Raw genomic sequence first — 21,323 nt, forward strand, 5'->3', positions numbered from 1 at the left:
CTGACCCGCAGTTGCAGTTACTGGAAAGGTTTTGTGTTTACAAATGAGTCTGGTATACAAAGCAGATCCAAGATCATGGACGTCATCAGTTCAGAATATCTGCTGCAATGCTCTTGCAACTGTAAACGTTCTTCATATGCTGTTGGTATGCTGTCTTTTTAGATCTAAAGAATGCATTTGACACTGTTGACCATCAGGTGCTTTTATCTAAACTAACAAATTTTAATTTTTCAGAGGAGGCAATACTTTGGATAAAATCTTATCTTTCAAATAGTAAACAATGTGTATGTATTGATGGTATAACATCTTCTCACATTGCTTGCCCCAAGGGGGTTCCACAAGGTTCTATTTTAGGACCAATTCTATTTTCACTTTATATTAATGATCTGGATGATAAGGATGTAAATGTTCAGTTGTATGCTAAGAATTTTCTGCTATGATTAATATACAGGATTGGCTTACCAGAACAGGTTTATTATTGAACACCAAAAAACTGTGTATGATGTTCTCAAAACGGTTAGTAGAGATGGGACTAACAATTCAAATGTATTCCTGAGAGGAGAGGAACTTGAAGTTGTTAAAGAGTTTACATATCTTGGGGTTACTTTGAATTCTACTCTCACTTTTAAAAGCCATGTAAAAAAGTTTCTAATATTGTAAAATTTTATTTAAAGAATTTTAAGCACATTAGGCCATTCTTGACAGTTGGTGCTGCAAGGTTGTATTTATATTCAATGATTTTCACATATTCAGTATTGTTTCAATAGCTGGTCATTCACAGGTGACAACTCTAAAGTTAATAGAAACACTGTATAAGGCGGCGATAAAAGTGTTGGATAAAAAAAACCTCTCATTTCATCACTGTAAAATTAAAAAAATATATATATTTATTGAAAATGATAATAGTTTTGAAAATGAACAAAATTTCAATTATGCATGTTTTTGTTTTATTTATAAGATCTGGCATGGGCTTACCCCACCTCCGTTGAAATAATTCATAAAACAGAGGACAGATTGTGGTATTGGTTCCAGGTCTATCAGTAGAGGGGATTTGTGAAGTACCATATAGGCGAACATCTTTTGGTCAGAAAGTATTATCTGTGATAGGGAGCAAATATTTTAATAGTGTACCGCAGACAATACGACAATGTTCTACTTATCACACTTTTAAAGAACATCTAAAGTAGTGGCTTATGAAAAATCAGGTGTGTAAACATTTTTCTTAGTAATTTTTGTAATGTATTTTTGGGTATTTTTAGTAGTGTTTTGTGTATAGTTGAGTATTTGTTCTTGTGTGTACCTGCCTAGTAGGGACTACGGACGTAAATTAGCAATGTTGCTATAATCCGGCTTGTTTACATTGTGTACACATGTTCAAACATGCTTTGTCCCTATCAAATAAAAATAAACTAAACTAATATTCTAGTATTCAAGGAAATTGATGATTTGATGTCTGATTGCAATCAAACAGCCTATTGTTTATGACTTGCATTACATTTACTGGCTTGCCAAAATTACTGGGAGCAGCATGTTTTGTTTTGCATAATACAGGACAGGATGGCGGTCACACGAAACGCTTCCTCATGGACACAGGAGTGGAGTGTAATGCACGAAGCAAAATCCATTAGAACATCCAGACTCCCAATCAAGCAGAGCAGCATTTGAGGACAGTGAGACAGTGCATCTGTAGAATATGGCAAAAATGGGATCACCTCAATTGACTAAATGAATTAAAAGGAACTATTAGGGAATCAAAGGATATTATGACTCTGATAGACATTAGTCAGGGTAGTGCCTTATTTAATTTTTGACAGGAATTAAAACAAGGCTGTGCAGTGCGTTCCATGGATTGTACTGTTGTTTAACATAACAATTGTTTAGTTGACAAAACGTATATCCAAAAAAAAAAAAAGTAGACAAAAAATGCATTATTATTATTTTTTTTTTAAGTTGTGAGCTGTGAAAATGACGTGATCTAAGACGTGCCATTGTACGTCTATCCCTCACAGCCTCGTTTTCAATTGTAAAATTCATTATGGCGTCTATTCTGACACCCGAGTAGACATCAGCAGCTCTTCATAATGGTACTTCAAAACAGATGTCAGCAAAAAAAATAAAAAAATAATCTATTTTGTGAATAAATTAAGGATCATGTGACACTGAAGACTGGAGTAGTGATGCTGAAAATTCAGCTTTGCATTACAAGAATAAATAAAATATATACATTTTTTTTTTTACTTATTTTCAATTGTAATAATATTTCACAATATCACTGTTTTTACTGTATTTCTATCAAATAAATGCAGCCTGGGCGAGTATAAGAGACTTCTTTCAAAAACACAAATCTTACCCAACATCCTTTTGTGTGTTGTTTACATATACGTACACACACACAAAAGTAGAGAAAAAAATACTTTTTTTGCAAGGGTACAATATTTAAGACACCTTGTCTTAATAAATGACAGCAAGCCTAGCATGCACGTTTATCCTCCAGTAGAACATCGTATTGAATTATATTATCAAATCAACATTCTTCTTAGCTCAAACTCTTTAGCAAATGCTGTTGTTGTCAGTCAAAAGCAAGGCTGCATAAAGGCTTCAGTGCTGTTACAGCCTGTACAGCACAACATGTTACGGGCCTACACGTCCATATGACAGTCAACCCAGGGTGGCTTGTTCTAGTCTGTAGCTGTTGGAAGTGGGTGTGAACCATTCATTCATCCGTGCGAGAAGAGCAAAACTAGGCCTGCCAGCGATGAGCTCATTCGTTTAGCCAACGGACTCCTCTCACCAGAACAGATGGGCGATCAGACTGCAAATTCGAGCCAGCAGTCTCTCAACTGTAACAAAGCTAACTAGAAACTTAACCATAACAATTCTCCTTTGTTATACAATTTCAACACCACTGTATAAATCTAGCTGCATACATATTTGACTTACAAATTAGGTAACATTCACCAAGTCTTGGGAACTTGGTGATACATTTATTTTTGGAAAAAATGATGCTCATCCACTCTAGTATACCTAGCCAACGGTTAAAGTTAGAGTAGGTCCAACTCAAGGACTATCAATTTCAACTGTTTTTCGTGGGCAGATCCAACAGCGAAATGCATCCAAGTGCCTCTTGTTCCTACCACTTTTGCACAACCTTGGGGAGCCCGTGCCCACGCCGCCCTGGAGAGCCCTGCCACCTTGACATTCCTGGAAAAGCACTGCGCAAATTTCACGTCTATACATCCCTAAAGTTTTAATCAATGCCTGATGTCTGGTCTCAGCTAAAACCGCACAATATTGTTGCATTTACAGACTGGAACTGACCCAGAGATCATGCACGAGCACGTTCCTGCAAATCAGTGCAAAGCAATTGTGATATTAAATTTAGTGGGAAGTACATCAACTAAATTTAGGCCTAATTACAATGTCATCAAGTTGATCGTTACACCAAATGCATTTGACAGAGAGAAAAAAACACAGCTTAAAAACTACATTTGCAATGCATAATGTCTGAATAATGAATTTCCAGTAGCAGCATGATCAGAGCTGCTTTGACAGATGTCAGACTCTGTGTGAACTTGTCTCTTTCAGTCAATGCGAACTAAAACTCAGGGGGGAAATGCGTAAAAGTCCAGCATAAAAAAAGAAAAGTGCATGCAACTGGTTTCAAGCGAAAGCAGCACGTCCATGTTAACGAGAGAAGTGCATAGCGCTGTGATTGAATGAACAAATCCAAACAAGAAAATGAAACAATTACAATAAGCTACTCGGGGAAAACAACGGTTACATGTTTAGAAGTATAAACGCATCTTACCAAACCATGCCGTATGCGCCTTCTCCGATGTACGAGAGGTTGCTGTAACGCGGCCCGACATCGAAAGCCTGACCGCGGACCAACTCGGCACCGGATCCGGGGTTCGGGCCGCCGCCAGCAGGGGCAGATACCGCAGCTGTCGCCATTTCTGAGAAACTGGGCTGCCTTTACACGCACAACAAACGCACTTTTCTTACCCAAAGCAGATTATAAAGATCTGGAAAAAGCTCCTCTGTTGAATAAAACACGGCAAGAGGCAGTGTAAGCGACGTGTTTGAACGAAACCGAAGACTTCGCGTCAGAGTGAAAGGAAAGGGACGACTGGAACGTTGTTGACTGGCATGTAGTGATAGTAATCGGCGCGTGGTGAGACTGACTGACTGCAGGAGCAGAGGTAGCGCGAGCGAGAGAGTGTTGCCGCAGGAAGTAAAGGAGCAGATCACGTGGGCAGGGAGCGGAGAGTGGTTACCATAGAGATAGAAGTTACACTTCAGTTCTCAAGAGGTTTTAAAGACAAGGATAATCTGTTGATATAATCGGGATTTATGATGGGTTGGTCATCCTGATTTTACAAAATTATTAATCTACTAATTAGAAAATTATAAACATATATATCATGTTGTGGAGACACGGATACTCTCCATTTGTAACACGGATTATATGTACTTTTGTTCTTGTGTGTAAACTGTTTTGTTATTATTAAAATTCAAAAAAAAAAAAAAAAAAAAAAAAAACACGGATTGAGTTCAGTTTAAGCATATCATAAGCAGCACGTATAAACCGTGTTCGGGAAAGTTACTTTTAAAAGTAATGCGTTACAATATTGTGTTACTCCCTAAAAGGTAACTAAAGTGCTTAGTTACTTTTATGGAAAGTAATGTGTTGCGTTACTTTTGTTACTATTTCTCACCTGGGCGGGGCTTGCTTGTTTTTAAAAAGAAAAAAAATTATATTTTTGACAAGTGACACTTGACAGTATTGCTGTGTGCCATGTCCAACAGAACAAACTGGACAGTATTGATGTGAAACAAATATGCCAAGAGTTAATTTCTGTTAAAGGGATAGGTCACTTAATTTAAAAATTATAATTATGTCATCATTACTCACTCTCAAGTTGTTTCAAACCAGTTTCTTTTGTCTGCTGAACACAAAAGAAGATATTTTTGAAGAATGTCGGTAACCAAATTTTTTCTGAACTGTATGGTTATCGACATTCTTCAAAATATATTTTTTTGTGTTCAGCAAAAGAAAGAAATTCATACAGGATTGAAAGGTGAGGTTTGGTTTGGTGAAATGTTTGAGGGTGAGTAAATGTTTTTAATTTTGGGGTGAACTATATCCCTTTAATGAAAGATAGAGATGTGTTTGGCTTCTTCAAAAACCAAGGAACAACACAGTAGCCTATTGCACTATTGCATTGCACTATGAAAGGAGTAAAGTTAAGTCTCTGTTAAACTGCCTCCTTGTCTTTATTAGTTACCTGTGACATTACAGAATTAATGAATTAACATTGTTAAGGTCAATATAGACTAAAAACCTTAATACATTATCCTATTAATTTCCTGATTCCTCCAGGGATGTCCCCACCAATCTCGAAATCAAACCTACGCCCTTTTAAAAACTCGTTTTTTGGGGGTCGACAGCTAATAAAAACTTATTTCTGGGGTTAGCTTGTTTGCTGTACACCTTGTCACACAGCAGCTTTTAGGCATTTTTCTGTCTTTAGTTAGAAGCAAGAAATGACAAGGAGGCAGCCTCTCGCAATGCAAAGTCAATGGAGACGGTTGGATTGTTCCCCCCCATTTTGACATAATTTACTCACACTCATGTTGTTCCAAACCTGTATGAGTTTCTTTCTTCTGTTGAACACAAAAGAAGATATTATTTTAAAAAATGTTGGCAATCAAACACTTGACGTTGGAATGCAGTCAACTGTCTGGGTACCAACATTGTTACCATCATTTTTGGGTGAACTATCCCTTTAAGTTAATCAAACAGCAAAACACAACTTCAACACAAAATGTAATTTTTTAAATAATAAAAAAATATTTTTATACAGTGAACAACAATGTTTTTTTACATTTAGGCCTAATTATTACAAGCCTGTACCTGAATACACTAGTTAGATCTTGCTTTATTTGTAGCTTCGTTATATTGTGTGTGTGTGTGTATTACAGTATTTTAATCAAAAACCGTAATATGATCCGAACCATGAGTTTTGTGATTCGTTTGAGAGCTGTAATTTGGTCTTGAAGCAAATCAATAATTTTTGCCTATAAGCCTTGTAGTTTTGCTCTGTAGCCATTTTGTTTTGCGATTGTACAATCATGCTTGTACATTTCTCTGTGTACTAGATTTGCTATATCTGCAAATCTTAAATCAAGCTATCAAGTTTTCTCTTGAGACTATAAGATTATGTGAAAGGAGACCATGGTAAACTATAGTTGAGTGGGTTTACTTGTGCCAACCACACTAGAAACAGCTAAACTAAAACTGTCAAGTGTGTAAACCACTAGTGCAGTCACAGGAAAAAATTTTGACAAAAAATTCAGACACCAAACAGATGTGAAAAGTACTTTATTCACATTATATGAGATTAAAGCCCAATGTTTGTATCATTGGTTCCAAGCCCACGAAAAAAATGCATTAGAGATGCTTCCCAGAATTGCAGGGAAATGCCACAGGACAGCACATTCAGTTATTAACAGACATAAAATAAGTGGCTGACACCAACATTACCCCATGCGAGAACATTTAGTTACACGATTCACTCAGTGTGGAATTGGTATGATTTTATCCAGTATAAAACTTCACGAAATGTTACTTGTACACAACATTAGCCAGTAAGGAGACAAAGTTAGGTCCAAAAAGAGTCTGATCCCTTAGGTTCATCAGTTAAGTTGACTGTACAAAAATGATTCAAATGACATTGAGATAAGGCACTTTATCACGTACATGTTCACTTTTTAGTAATACAAACAGCAACAAAATACAAAATGTCCTGTGAAAAAAAAAAAATGCAGGCAAAAAGTCTGTATAAAATTGCACATCAGCACAAAATCTACTGATGCATACGTTCAAGATTTCTTTATCTTTTATTTTTACTAGACAAAAACACATGTAAGCCTAGTTCAGTGCTCAAACTCTTTAAAAATACAACATTAATACTACTAAGTAATACTACAAATGCATTCGAGGTCAAGATCAATGCACATTTTAAATGAACACTTTCATTTGGCACTACTGTGAATGTAAAAGCAATAGTTAAAAATTTTAATTCTGATATCGTTTACAGTACATCATTGACTAGATATTATGAAGAATGTTTTAACTGCAATGTAAATTATGACAGAACGATGACATTTTGAGCAAAAATAAGGCATCGCGCATTTAAATACGGGAAAACTATAATTACTGCGATGTTACAAAATTCCCCATCGATGGCGCATCCCATTTCCCAATGAACACAGTGCTGATTCTATGCATAGCTTTTTGGCTTTTACAGTCATTGACAATTACAAAACTGATACAAAGGGGGAAAACAAAAAAGAAAAATACATATGACAGAATTACTATCCCATATCTGAACTCAAAGGGCAATTTCTTTGTCAATAGGGAAATTAACACCATATTTACAATATACAGTGAGGTCCTAAAGTCTGAGACCACTAGAGAAAATGCTTTTTCATATTGAACTATCTTGGTATAAAATTCCTAGAACAGAAATTAAAACATAATATTTTTTGAAATCGTTTTAAGACATTTTTATTTAGCAAGGATGCATTAAATTTGTCAAAAGCATCAGTCAAGAGAAGACTTTTACAATCTTACAAAAAAATTCTATTTCAAATAAATGCCATTCTTTTAAAATGTAAAAAAAGTAGTTTCTACAAAAATATTAAGCAGCAGAATAGACATGAATAAATTACATTTTTAAATATATTACAATAGATTTTGTTTTTATTGTAATAATATTTTACAATATTACTGGTTTATTGTATTTTTGATCAAACAAACCATCCTTTGGGAGTATGAGAGACTTTTTTTTTTTTCACACAAAAAAAAGAAAAGAAAAAAAAGGGTAGTAAATATTTTAAATCCCAGATTTTCATTGTGGCCTCAGACTTCAGGATGCCACTATACATTTTGGAGTTTTTTTAATATGCTGAATGACGTGCATTGTAAGGTAATCTCAAGGAGTCTTTTTATTCAAATATCGAATGCATAGGACTGAACCTACCAGGGACAAACAAGACATTTTCCCCATACAAACACCAAATCACCATATCGCTCTGTCTTCACCTTCCTCATATGATCTACATTAGGTTAGCGATATTCTTGGCCTTATCACATTATAGTGACTGTGCTACTATATCAGCTACTCATCACGAGGCTTTCAAAATATTGAGTGGCTGTAATACGAGACGACTTGCAGCATGCAGGACGTGTGGTTTGCAAAGTCTGGCTATGATAATACACACACACACACACACGCCAGTATTAACACTGATATTTAGGGAAAGAAGGCACTGCAACAAAACGTATAAGGAAATGATATGAATAAATAAAAGTTTACTGTACATTTAGAAGAAACTGCAGTAGCGTTCAGCAACCGAGAGACTATCTTGGCAAAGTCAGACTCGTAAATACATTTTTGGCACATGAAAGAGCGTGTTTACACAGTACAGTACAGCCATAAATATATATATTTTCAAATAAATAACAGTTTTAAAAATACTAACCACCTACAACACTGGATAAGTTCATCGGCTGACAAGAGCTGAAGGCCTCGCGTGCGATTATTTAATTATTGAAGCCGATGTGGTCCGAAACGCAATGCAATACTGTATTAAGACAATTCACATTAGTTTTCTCTCCGTTGTAACAGTCGTATCAAATAGGGAGCGCAACCAACAAGCTACGCTCTGAAAAAATGATCTTATCGCATTTCCTTTATATGTCTCAAAGGTTTTTACATCGTTTGAGATATTAAGCACCAGTAAATGTAAAGATAAGCTGGTAAAAACAAGGCAAATAGTTTAAAAAAATGGAAGCAAAAATGAAGGCAAGTTCAGACTTAGCAACAAAGAGAGTTACTAAATGACCAAGGATCAGACATTCTTAAGGGGGGGAGACGAGGAAACGCCTTTCACTGACGTTCAATGCTTTCTTCTGAATGCATGAATGGACACGTTTTGGATGACCTCAACAATCGCATATTCTTTTCAAACTCAACAACTCACATCATTCGAGATGGTGTAAAGACATCAGCTTCTATCATGTATAATTTCTTCCCCTTTCAGATGACCGTGGCTGCAGCCGTAGCTCCTCCCTCCTCTGTTCTCGAGCTCGTCTCGTGGGTCAAAAGTTGCTGCGGTTCCTTCAGGAACACCAGAAGAACTGTGATGTTATCACTGGATCCAGCAGCTTTGGCCTGGGCCACCAGACTCTGGGCCACGTCGTCCCCCGAGCCTCTGCCCTCCCTCAGAGCTTCCAGGACCAGCCCCGGGACGTCCCCGGGCCGAACCACGTCAAAGAAGCCGTCGCAGGCGAGGAGGACGTAGTCTTCATCCCCGTTCAGCTGGACCGATGAGCTGTCAGCTTCATTAGAGACGTACGGCTTCTGATCAAAATCACCTTTTGAGGATAAGAAAAAAAGATTTATAACATTTATTTGACTAACTTGCACTGTAAATACTATTACTATAAATAAGTACTACATTACTATAAAATAAAATAGACACTTTTTACAATATCAGCAAATTAATCAATCTAGCTATAAATGGAGCTGGGGAATAAATATACATTATATATTACAAATATACAATACAATAACGTAATTCATCAAAAGTTACAGTAAAGATATTTATATTTCAAATAAATGTTGTTTTACGGAATCCTGAATTTTTTTTATCACAGTTTATGATGACTAAAGTAATGATGCTGAAAATTCAGCGTTGCAATCACAGGTATAAAATACTTTTTACAATACATATCTTAATATTTTTCACCATTTATCCTGATATGAATGTATTTTGGATTCAAATTGTTTCCCACACCGTTTTTCACTACATAAACAAACATACATTGTATTATATGCACCAATATAGCATCTTAATAATCAGCAATATTTACCTACATATATTTTAACACATTTTGGCAAATGAAAAAGATAATTTCCGTGAACATTGAGCAATTATTGAATCTGAGTTTTGTATTGATACACTGAAATTACCAGTCTCCTTTTCTGCTGCAGAAATGTAAATCAGAAAGTGTCCATCTTATTACTCAATATATCGCCCAGCCATACTTGTAACTACTTAAGAAGCGATTCACACTGTTAAAAAAGCAAGATGCGGGTCAGTGGAACGAGAAAAAAAAAAAAAACTGCTTTTAACTTGAGCGCCGTGTGTCATGAGAGAGATGCTGCAAAATACGCGAGATGTAAGCACAGCGGTTAAAGACGCTCAACTAGCGCGTGTTTACATTGAAAAATAATGAAAAACTAGTGCAGTGGAATGGAAAGGAAAAGCACATTCTGTGTGACATAGCCGAATGTTTTTTTTTTTTTTTGGTTTGCTGTTGTTTTAAGGCTAAGACATTCACCTATTGCTCTGGAAACGGCGTAGGTACCATTTACCCGCCAACAACCCATGAAAGCGATGCATCCACCCAGATCCTCAATCCTTTTCTTCTCATCCTGCACAGAAGCACAAGCACATACAGTCAAAATACTGGAGCTAGCTAATAACAGACTAGCTCGCGTCACATGGAGAGGTAGTCACAAGACACGTAACATGTAAAAAAAAAAAGGCTTACAAGTAAACATTTTTAAAATATTTGGTCGGGATGAGTCACTGGGTATTTAATTATAGAATATCGAATAGGTTGTGAGATTATGGTCTAAAATAATCTCCATGTTTCCGGTGCTGGTGCAGTGGTGACGTGTTCATGTAACGTAAGGGCGGCGCTGCCAATAAAGCACCTAAGAGCTGTCACAAAGAACCAGCTAAAGTAATGATTATGAATATGTAAAACATAGCAAGGAGACATTTTAATTGTTAAAATGCAAAGATGAAGTTGTTGACGATGCTGACTCGCGATCTTCGCAGTAGTGAATGCGCCAGAGAGAAATGCACATTTCATACGGATGACATAGTTTTCTTTCGTTTTGAATTGTTCTGTTTAAAAGTAGAGATTTCAAGCGTTCTGTAGATAATAGATATATTTCTCAGGTCTGTGAGGCAAGTAGGCTATGCTGAGTTTCGGTTCATTTATAAGACGAGCTGCAGTTCAGGCGCCGGCGCCTCCGTGTCGTGATTATCTATTGTCTGCTATATTTACTTATTATTTATTAAATACAGGCAATTGGTTGATGAAACATTGATTAAAATTAAGATACAATTAATACAAAAGGAAATTCACTTTAAAGAAAGGCTTTGTGCTTTCTGTTTGATGTCTCTGTGAAAGTTTTAAAGCAGTCTTTTAGTGACGCTTTCAGGAAACTGTGGCGTCCGTAACATTGTTTTTTCCTCATAAATGCGAACTAAATAAATATTTTATGTTCTGTGGAGAGCAAACCCTTCTTCATCCGGTGGGTATTACTTTTGGTTTGCGCAGTGTAATTCACAGAATTACAAAAAAATATTTTGCCACCTAAAAGTTAAAGATTTTTTGTGTCACGTCCGTAACGCATGTGTATTTCCCTCATATTAAATATAAAATGCATGTGTAGACTTATATTTTTCTAATGTCAGCCTGGACTCCTTTATTAAGGGAGTATATAAACAGAAGTTTCAATATATTAAATGCATTTTCTGAGAATTTACATTTCAAGTTTTCACTGCAAATGACCGATCCCATAAATATAAACGATGTAGGTCTACATATTTTATAATGTCAACTTCAAATAATACAAATAGTAGTTTGAAGATGTGGTAGCATTGGATCTAGGCGGGAAGGATAACTGTGAGTTGGAATTCTGCATCGCGATTTCGGTTTTATATCGCGTATCGCTACAACCCTACTAATAATGTACTTATTTTACATGCAAAATATGTTCAGAAACAAGGATTTGAAGTCAATCACTGCCTCTCTAAAGACCATTCTGGTCTTTTGGCATTCAGTCACTAGTAAGTATGCAGCATACAGCGCTAATATTGATTCAGCATGTAGTCAGCAGTCAGTTCCTCGGTCTCACATTTCAGCTGCTCACAGAGAACAGATGAGCATCTGATACGGTCCTGTGGTTCAGCCGCTATTGGTCAGCAGTGGCTTGTAGTGTCTCGTACCTCTCTCTCTGGTTTGTGCGGGTCCATTAGGGTCACTGGTTCTCCCTGTCGAACCAGCATAGTTTGAGAGTCTCCCAGCCAGGAGACAGTGAGGCGATCAGGGGTCAGTAAAACAGCCACACCAGTGCTGCCGCTGCGCAGACGCTGAAGGAGACACAAGCAAACCAATGTTTAGTTTGCCATCCTGTGGTCACTGAGAATTTTTTATTTTTACAATTATGATTCTCATTACTGTAATACAGTAAAATAGTTACAGTATCATCATCTGTACTATCATCATTACTATCATCATTTACAAATACTAGTGCTGTCAATCGATTAAAACTTAAATCTAATAGCAATATTTAGCAAATAAATCACAATTCATTGTTATTGTGCTATCATGTCCAAAATTAACCGCACTAAATTAAATAATGAATTTAATCAAATGGAATATAATTGATACAAGTAATAAAATAATAAATGAACATTTTTACAATTATATTATTGTAGCGGCTGCTTAATTGTCATGTAAATATTTTTACAATGAAAAATGTTAATGGTTAAAAAAAATATTTATGTAGGGCCTACCCATTTATATTTTATATTTTTTAAATTGAGCTATTATGTTCAAAATGAACTGCACTAAAATTAAATTACAAATTTAGTTTTCCATTAAAATGTAAATAAAATAATTAGCGCATATTAGTTATTAGCAACTAATCAATTTATTTTATTGTGATATTTTATTCAAAATTAACTGCACTGAATAAAATAATTAATTTAATAAAATATAATAAAATAATTTTGTAGAATTTAATATTTTTATTTCATAAAAATAAAAAAACGAATTATTCCTATTTTAAATAAATACATATTAATTGTACATATTAAAAATACTTTATTTTCATGTCAATAATTTCACAATGCAAAAAAAAACAAAAACGTAATGGTCCAAATAATTAATTTACTATTTACATTCAAATAAATTTGGTATAATTTTAAGCATTTTCATAAAAAAATAGATAATTACTTGTTTTATTGAGTGGTATTGACTGGCCCATATAAACTGTCAAGTGCATGTCAATTGTTAACAGTAAAATTAATTCTTGTTTACTTGCACTGTCCGTGTCAGTGAAACAGAAAGCGTTTACTCATATCTGTACCTGTGGAGGCAGACAGAGACTTGCAGCAAGCTTGCTCTGTTTTCTTACCATATAGTTAACCACAGGGGGAACATGGACTATATTTATCTGTATTTATTACAGCGTAGGAACATTAGATACACATAACGGCTGCATCTTCAGAAGTGGGAGAGGTGTGAAAAGATTTCGTTCCATCGTGAATTTCCACAGAATGCACCAGCTTGACAAGTAAGGGGAAAGATAATCTAACCGCTAAAACTGATTGTGTTTTCAGAAGCAGGAAGGCTGATAAAAAAACAAAAAACAAGTGTACACTTTGAAGAAAGCTAACACAAACGTCAGCTAACTGAATAATGTTTTTAGTAGTGCATGTTTTAAAGTGGTGTACGTACGTTACACATACAGTCTGGTTCAAAAGTCTGAGATCATACTAAAATCTGCTATATGTTTTTATGCTATTTTAAAGATTCCTAATTTTGTTTTGAAGGTCTCATTTTCAAATTTGAAGGCTGAATTTTTTTATATTTTGCCAATAAACCTGATTTGAATGGGGGTTGAATAATTTTGATTACAACTGTATATACATTTTTCTAGCACTCCAATTGATATGCTGACAATATAATTTTCTTATATAAATGAGAAAAATGCAAGCATTATCACTAGTGGTCTCTTTTTTGGTTGTTCTTGCCTCTCTCTTGGCTTTGATCTTGAACATGTCATCTGTTAGTGTGAAGCTGCTTTTGAAGGCTGTGGCCGCATGGCTTTTTAGCGCCTCCTGCTGGCTAAGTATGATATGCAGGTGAGTGGCAGCATAAGTGGCAGCATCCACTCCTCCATGTCCATCAAACACTGCGTAATACTCTCGATCTACACCATCCTATAGAAGAGAAACGGAGATAGGAATCATTCTTCACACACAATTTTGGTCCAAGCTGAAAAGTCATTAAAGATTCTGCTATCATTTACTCACCCTCAAGTTGTTCCAAACCTATTAATCTAAAAGAGTATTAATCTCATGATCAACATTCAAAGAAGATATTTCGAAGAATATTGTGACCAAACAGTTTCTGCTCCTCGCTGACTTCCATAATATTTTTTTTTCTAGTATGGAAGTCAATGGGACCAGCAATTGTTTGATTGCAAACATTCTTCAAAATATCTTCTTTTGTGTCAATAAGCACGAGATAGAAATTAATACAGGTTTGGAACAACAAGGGTGACTCAACAATGATTTTTGGGTGAACTATCCCTTTAAATAAAAATTTACTCCATTTACTTTTACCTTTTTATTTAATTTAAATGTCCCAAAACATCAGTCCAAATAGAACTTTTTAACTCCCAATATTATCCCGGTATTGTTCAACTTATGAATATTGCATATTCGGATATACAGTACATACAGCATTTTGCATCCTTTATAGTGAAATATGCCTCTAATTTTCCAAAATATTCGCAGGAGTTTAGAGAATAGTTTAGAGAATATATTCAAGGTACCCATTCAATTTAGCTTTTTAACTCTATTGTTTGGTCGTACACATTTTAAATTACAAAAGACAAATCTGATAAATACTTGATGAGGATTCGGTTGATAGCTTGCAAAAATGATATAACCAGAAAATGGTTAGTGGGAAACTGACAGGGGGATCTGGTACCCAATATACCGGCTGAGTAATAAATATACAACTATATTGTTTATTGAATTACAAAAAAGGCAGTATACCTGAAATAGCATAACATTAATTTGCCTTAATAAATTAATAAAGCCTCACCTTCAATCCCAGAAGCTGGTTAAACTCTTTCAAGATCATGTGACGATCCTCCATCTTCCTGCGAGTGTTTCGAATGGCGTGAACAGAGCAGCTGTGTGTCAGTGAAGAGGAAGAACCAGGACTGGGCAGCTGTTTCTGCCAGGCCACACACACCTCTCTCAATTTATTTATAAAAAGGCGCTGTAGTGGCTCAGACTGCAACACTAAAGGGTCACACAGACACATACACTCATCATTCATGATACATTATTGTTTGAATAAGTTAATTATTCATTAAATAGAAATCATACATTAAGACTGAAATAATGTAAAGAGTCAACAACACAGACATGAACTTTACCCAGGAGAGATAAGTTTTCAAACAGACTGTAAAAACTGCACCTTCATGTACTACTTCTGTTTGAACACTAGAGGGCGATGATGCCAGTCAGAGCATTACAGGTGCAGTTAGCGATTTCTGAAAAAATGCTGTTGAAAGTGGATCAGACCAAGCAAAGCCACTTGAAGGCAAGCGAGCAAACTTAGCCGATGGCTTGTTTTTAATGGATGTCAATGGAGGAGAGGCTTCACTACGCTGAATAAACCACTTTTGTGAGGAAATAGCTTATCATTTACCGGATCGACAGCCCATCGACTAATCTTCAATATGTTTGCTCTTAAACATTATTTTTGGATTGATCTATTTTTAGATCACAGACAATTGTCTGTGATCTAAAATTGTGCAAAAGTCACAGACAATTGCGCGACAGGTATGATTCAGTTTACAGCACTTCTTATTACTCTATTGCAAAAGAGAAAAGGTCAGAGGAATATCACTGGGGAAAGAAGGGTTATGATCAGGCAAGAGCTTTAGGACCGTGTTCAGGGCCGGATTAAGAGTTCAGAGGCCCATGGGCACAATTACTTGTAAGACCAATTCTCTCCCCCCCCCCCCCCCCCCAACATAGACTTCACTGTATAAATTGTACATTGATTCTTATTAAAGCTACTATTAAAGTTCTCAGTCAAGAGTGAGGGGTTTGCTCTTTGTATTTTGTTGTTTTATTATTTAAATTTTTAATTGTCATCATTTATCCTACTCTCTCAAGCCGTTTCAAACCCAAATAAGTCTCCCTCTTCTGTTGAAAATAAAAGTTATTTGGAAGAATGTGGGTAACCAAACAGTTGATGTACCCCAGTGACTTCCATAATAGTTTTTTTCCTACTATGGTCAATGGGGACCAGCAACCGGCCGGTTAGCCACACTCCTCAAAATATCTTCTTTTGTGTTCAGCACAAGAAAGAAATTAATAGCCTACATGTATGGAACAACATTAGATTGAGTGAGTAAATAATGACATCTTTTTTTATTTTGGGGTAACTATCCCTTTAAGGACAAGCGGATGCATGTTTACTATTAGGGCTACTGTCACTTTAAGATCTGCCCGCGACGAGTCTAATATACACGCATTTGACAAGCAGATTTTTTTCTTATTTTTTTCTACTGTTCTTTCACTTTAGACATAACCAACTTTGTTTATGTAAACCTTGTGTGTATTTGACAGTATTAGAGCAATAAGACTCGAAAGATAACTTAGTCCAGTAACTAGACGCTGTTAGACAGGCTTTTAGTGCATGTGCGCGTCGGCGGGTGTAAGTTAACGTTATTGCGCTCAGAAAAGCGCCCGTTAGAACAGCACATCAGCAGCAAATGACATGTTTAACCGGCAAGGCTTTAAAGCACATGGAAATAATTAATTTTTATAAACTACAGTGTCCCGTTCCTCTGCATTTCATGTGAATATAAGCTACGTCGCGCTGTATGTTGAGACGGAGGCACCAGAACGGCAAACTGATAGAATGCACGATCCTACGATATTTCTTCAAAAGCAGATCGTGGAGACATTTTAATCATAATATTTGACATAATATTTGATGGTGCCCAGGGCCCCTCAGATGTCCTGGGCCCCTGGGCAATTGCCCAGTTGCCCTAATGGTTAATCCGGCCCTGACCGTGTTAATATAAGAAAAGCTTTCCAGCGCTAAAATACCCAAGCGTGAAGGCCAGAAAACGGACGCAGAGGTTGCGTTAAAAATTAAAAAATAACTTTTGCAGAATGCAGCAAGCGCACCGCAGGTCATGTGACATCAAACCTACCGATCAGCTTTTGAGTGTCATTGTTTGTCTGGAGCAGATGTGCTGCTGGAGACGAACAACCAACCCTTGCATGTATATACTGTTGTATTCTGCATGTTTTTTTTTTTTTAAAGAGACATCCACTCTTGCATTGAATGTTCATGCATTTTGGGGGCTGAGCAATGAAGGGAGGGGTGTGTTTGTTCAGGTTGATTTCAAATATCAACAGTGTTTCTCAGAAATCACTTACTACACCTTTAAATGTTTATTGTAAATTATTCATATTTATTCATTTCATTTGGATTAGGATTTTTTGCCTATTAGTCCAAAGGTCCAGTCTTGTTTTCTAAAGATAACTTCATGTCAAGATCGAAAAATAATAATGCATGACCTCTCTGAAGAATTCAGATTGGGGCAAAATACCGGTATGATTTATTTTATTTTATGTACCAGTATATACATATATATATATATATATATATCTTCAAACACACAAAATACAATAACCTAAAATGTCATAAACAGAAAAGAACAAGAATCAAATCAAGTGAATCACTCACAAACAACTCCCTGTTCATCCTCCGGTTGCTGTTCAGGATCTTTAGGGCAGTAGTGAGGTGACAGGTCATCTTTAAGCAATTCAGTGACAGCAGCATTGCACATCGCTGCACCCAGCCAGGATGGGGCATTCCTTTAACATATAAAATAAGATTTAAACAAAAAAAAAATCTCATAGGTCAACAGTGTGAGATAACACACACACACTCAAGTAACTTGTATTACCGTTCAAAGGTTTGACGTCGGAACTATTTTTTAAAAGTCTCTTTTTAAATTATTCCTGTGATGGCAAAGCAAAATGTTCAGCATCATTCCTCCAGTCTTCAGTCACATGATCCTTCAGAAATCATTCTAATATGATGATTTGCTGCTCAAGAAAAATTTCTTATTATTGTCAGTGTTTAAAAAGAGCTGTGCTGCTTAATATTTTTGTTGAAACCATGATACCAATTTTTTTCAAGATTCTTTGATATATAGAAAGTTCAAAAGAACAGCATTTATTTGATATAGAATAGATTCATTTGTAACATTGTAAATGCCTTTACTGTCACTTTGCTCAATTTAATGTATCCTTGCCAAATAAAAGTATTAATTTCTTTGGGGGGGTGGAAATCATTTGAACAGTAGTGTACACAGAGCATGTTTAGGTGAAAATTTGTATGACTAATGTAAAATAATTATGTGATATGTCATTTTTCTCTAAACTCTAAATCATACTTGTGGAAAGCACATCTTGCACTAGTGAATTTGTTCTGTTTTTAGATTTGATTTAGCACTTTGCCTGCTTGAGCTACAATTGGCAAATGGCCCGACCACCCACTCATAACAACACAAGAGGCATTTGGCAGCGTCAGATGTTATCTAAGGACATAAGATGTCAGAAAAGAAACTCCCTTTTGTCCTACTTGACAAGAAATGCGGTAACGTCATGCATCCCTGACCTATATCATATCACGAAAAGGGTTAAACCTGACAAATCTGCACTGTGCAGACATCTACGTTCGGCACAGCTTCCGACAAAGAGGAAATGAAGTCTAAATGTCAGGAAGTGGGTATAACAATAGTGATTCCACAGACAGGAAGTCTGCCCTGAGAAATGCGTCAGGGGAGAGAGAGGGAAAAGGATACAGAAAGAGATTAAACAAAAACTCCATTGTTAATTTAGACTTTAAAACTTCTGCACCAACGCTTTCACTTAATGCTTGACAGTACACTGGGAAAAAAAGCACCAAATCTCTTAATCAGCTCATGCACAGTGCAACATGCTGATCTGGGGCAAATACGGTCTACAAATTACAGAAAGAAAGCAAATGGGAGAGAGAGGCAGGAATGACAGGAATGAGAGGAATGACAGACTCCTCTGGTTAAAGAGGACAGGTGTCGCAACATTTCAGGCCTGCTTGTGGGCCTTTTAAAAATCCTGTACATGTTTTTTTTAAATTAAGGACAGGCAAAAACAATATAAAGCTGTATTCATAGCTGAGAGAAGAGTCTGCAACCCAACAGAAAATATAAAATGCATTCTCTCTTCTGCAAAAACCTACATCAGGGGTTTTCAATCAGGGGCCCAAGGAAAAACTGTGAAAAAACATGTAAAAATAAAGAAATACATAATAAAAAAAAGATCTAAATAAATAAATAAAATGATTAAAATAAAATCTTCAAAAATAAAATAAAAAATAATCATAATGAACAACATCTAACTAACTAACAAAATAAATAGATTCAAAAAATTAATTGTGGAAAAGTTAGTTAAAAAAATAAAACATAAGATCTAAATAAATAAAGATTAAAATATGTATTTAATCAATAAATACAAATAAATAATAACAAAAAAGGTAAAATAAAAAATTATTCACATAATTAATATATAACTACAGTACAATAATGAAGAAAAGTTAATTTAACATAACAGAAACTAAATATTTTCCAAACAATATTATACACATATTTACAATATACATTTTTCACATGTTTAGCATGAAAATATTTAGCAGCGTTTTAAATGATAGGATTGGGATTGGGATTGGGTTTTCATGAGGTTGATCACGTTTGGGTGTCCATGACCATGGTATCTAAAAGACTGAAAACCCCTGACATTCAGATTATGCACATAACACACCTGTCTGAGAGCAGGCGGAGGCCAAGATCCAGACTCTCTCCCTTCACCTCCTGCAGGGAGACTTTGCGGCTAAGTGGACTGACGGGAAGCTGGTCTTCTGTGCCAAGTGGGTTTGGAAACTCCTCCAGAAAACTCTTGAGAAACTTTGCAGCATCGCCTTGATTCGCACAACTCATTGTATGGAATTGCAACCTCTACCAAGGTAGGAAGTCAGGGATGTCCAAAGCAACTTGGATGTTTGACTCTATACATAAAATAAATAAATACAATTAAATGTACACGATATAACCATAAATAAATAAATCACCTAGGCTACTTGTAAATGTACTTGCCTCTGTCAGCTCAAAAAGCAATTATGTTGGCAAAGGTAATAGTACACAAAAATTAAAATAGAAATATGACAGTTAGCCAATCAGAACAGGCCCTCTGTCATCCTCAACCAATGGCGTGGGTTTGGGAAGGGGTTACCTGTTTGTCCGAACTATAAAAGACAGAGAAAGTTATATTTTTTAAGTTTACGCTTAATGATGATTTAAATAATAACGAAAGGAAACAGATGCATTGTGATACACACCTCACAGGATGCTTGTAATATGCAGTACACTAAATTCATACTAACTATGTTCACGCTTTCGCAAAAACATTACAAACCCAGCAAAACTGAACTTCTAACGTTAGCAAACTGCAGTGCATTACATGCAGGAAACTTTGGATAGTTCACAACTGCAAGGATTCATGGTTTAACTTAAAACATGACTCATAACGATGTCGCCATTTGGAAGCAGAACAACCGGGTCTTCAACTACAAATAGCAACTGGTTAGTTTAATTAACAACATAAAAGAGAACATAGACGTGCATAAACGTGCTGTATTTACCTTTGCGGGTGGTTGGTGTTGCTTTATGCGCCGACACTCCCTTTTTCCCTGACGAGTGTGGATTGAAGTGCTCGTGCATGAACGCACGCCCTTTCAGTCACTACACAACAAAAGCCAGTCCGTCTGCGGAAGTCCCTGTGGCCGACAGGAAGCACAAACATAGCGATATACAAGTGATAAGAACAGACCTGTGAGGTGCTGAATAGACTTGTTAGAAATGGACGAAGTCAATCCGCTTGGTTGTCAGATCGAGTTGGCTGCCTGGGCGGAGATATATCTATCTTATGAATATTAATACATTTCTGTATTGGGCCAGCCAATAAGCGTCCAGTCATTCGCTCAATTTAATTAATATTCATAAGCCATGGTCTACTGCTCAATATGGAAATAAATGGAAGGTAATTTCTGTAATAGCAACAAGCTTTTCATAAATAATTTTTATTGTATATGTAAAGATGCACTAAGATGGACAAATTCAAACATGTAATATTATTATTAAACCGGAAATTGGTAGACAAGTGAAGTGGCACCAAATAAATTATAAATGTTCTGTACTACTCATGGACATGGTTTGCATAATGTGATCAGTTAAACATTGTAAAATGTTGTTAATTATATACTCTGAATGAACATTTCTCATGATATTATATGTTAAAAA

General features: G+C 35.9%; 2 protein-coding genes across 3 annotated transcripts in view; both read right to left on the reverse strand.

The window, feature by feature from the left end:
• mapk1 (mitogen-activated protein kinase 1) overlaps positions 1-4,255 on the reverse strand; it is a 30,172-nt gene extending 25,917 nt beyond the window's left edge. The window contains exon 1 of the mRNA XM_079607304.1: positions 3,809-4,255. Within this exon, the coding sequence (XP_079463430.1) occupies positions 3,809-3,954 (146 nt within the window). The 5' untranslated portion in view covers positions 3,955-4,255. The remainder of the gene's footprint in view (positions 1-3,808) is intronic.
• Positions 4,256-6,369: 2,114 nt separating this feature from the next.
• ppm1f (protein phosphatase, Mg2+/Mn2+ dependent, 1F) lies at positions 6,370-20,912 on the reverse strand. Of its 2 annotated transcripts, XM_079607475.1 has the most exons (9): positions 20,666-20,912; positions 20,121-20,269; positions 19,789-20,032; positions 17,669-17,799; positions 14,993-15,195; positions 13,912-14,100; positions 12,100-12,243; positions 10,415-10,508; positions 6,370-9,445 (listed from the first exon to the last, which is right to left on the reverse strand). In XM_079607475.1, the coding sequence occupies exons 3-9, from the start codon at positions 19,962-19,964 to the stop codon at positions 9,108-9,110; spliced, it is 1,275 nt and encodes a 424-aa protein (XP_079463601.1). In that variant the 5' UTR covers positions 19,965-20,032; positions 20,121-20,269; positions 20,666-20,912; the 3' UTR covers positions 6,370-9,107. The 2 variants fall into 2 exon arrangements, with proteins under 2 accessions (XP_079463601.1, XP_079463602.1); XM_079607476.1 differs by lacking the exon at positions 20,121-20,269.
• Positions 20,913-21,323: the final 411 nt, after the last annotated feature.

This window comes from Phoxinus phoxinus, assembly GCF_949152265.1.
Source record: "Phoxinus phoxinus genome assembly, chromosome: 3".
Taxonomy (NCBI): domain Eukaryota; kingdom Metazoa; phylum Chordata; class Actinopteri; order Cypriniformes; family Leuciscidae; genus Phoxinus; species Phoxinus phoxinus.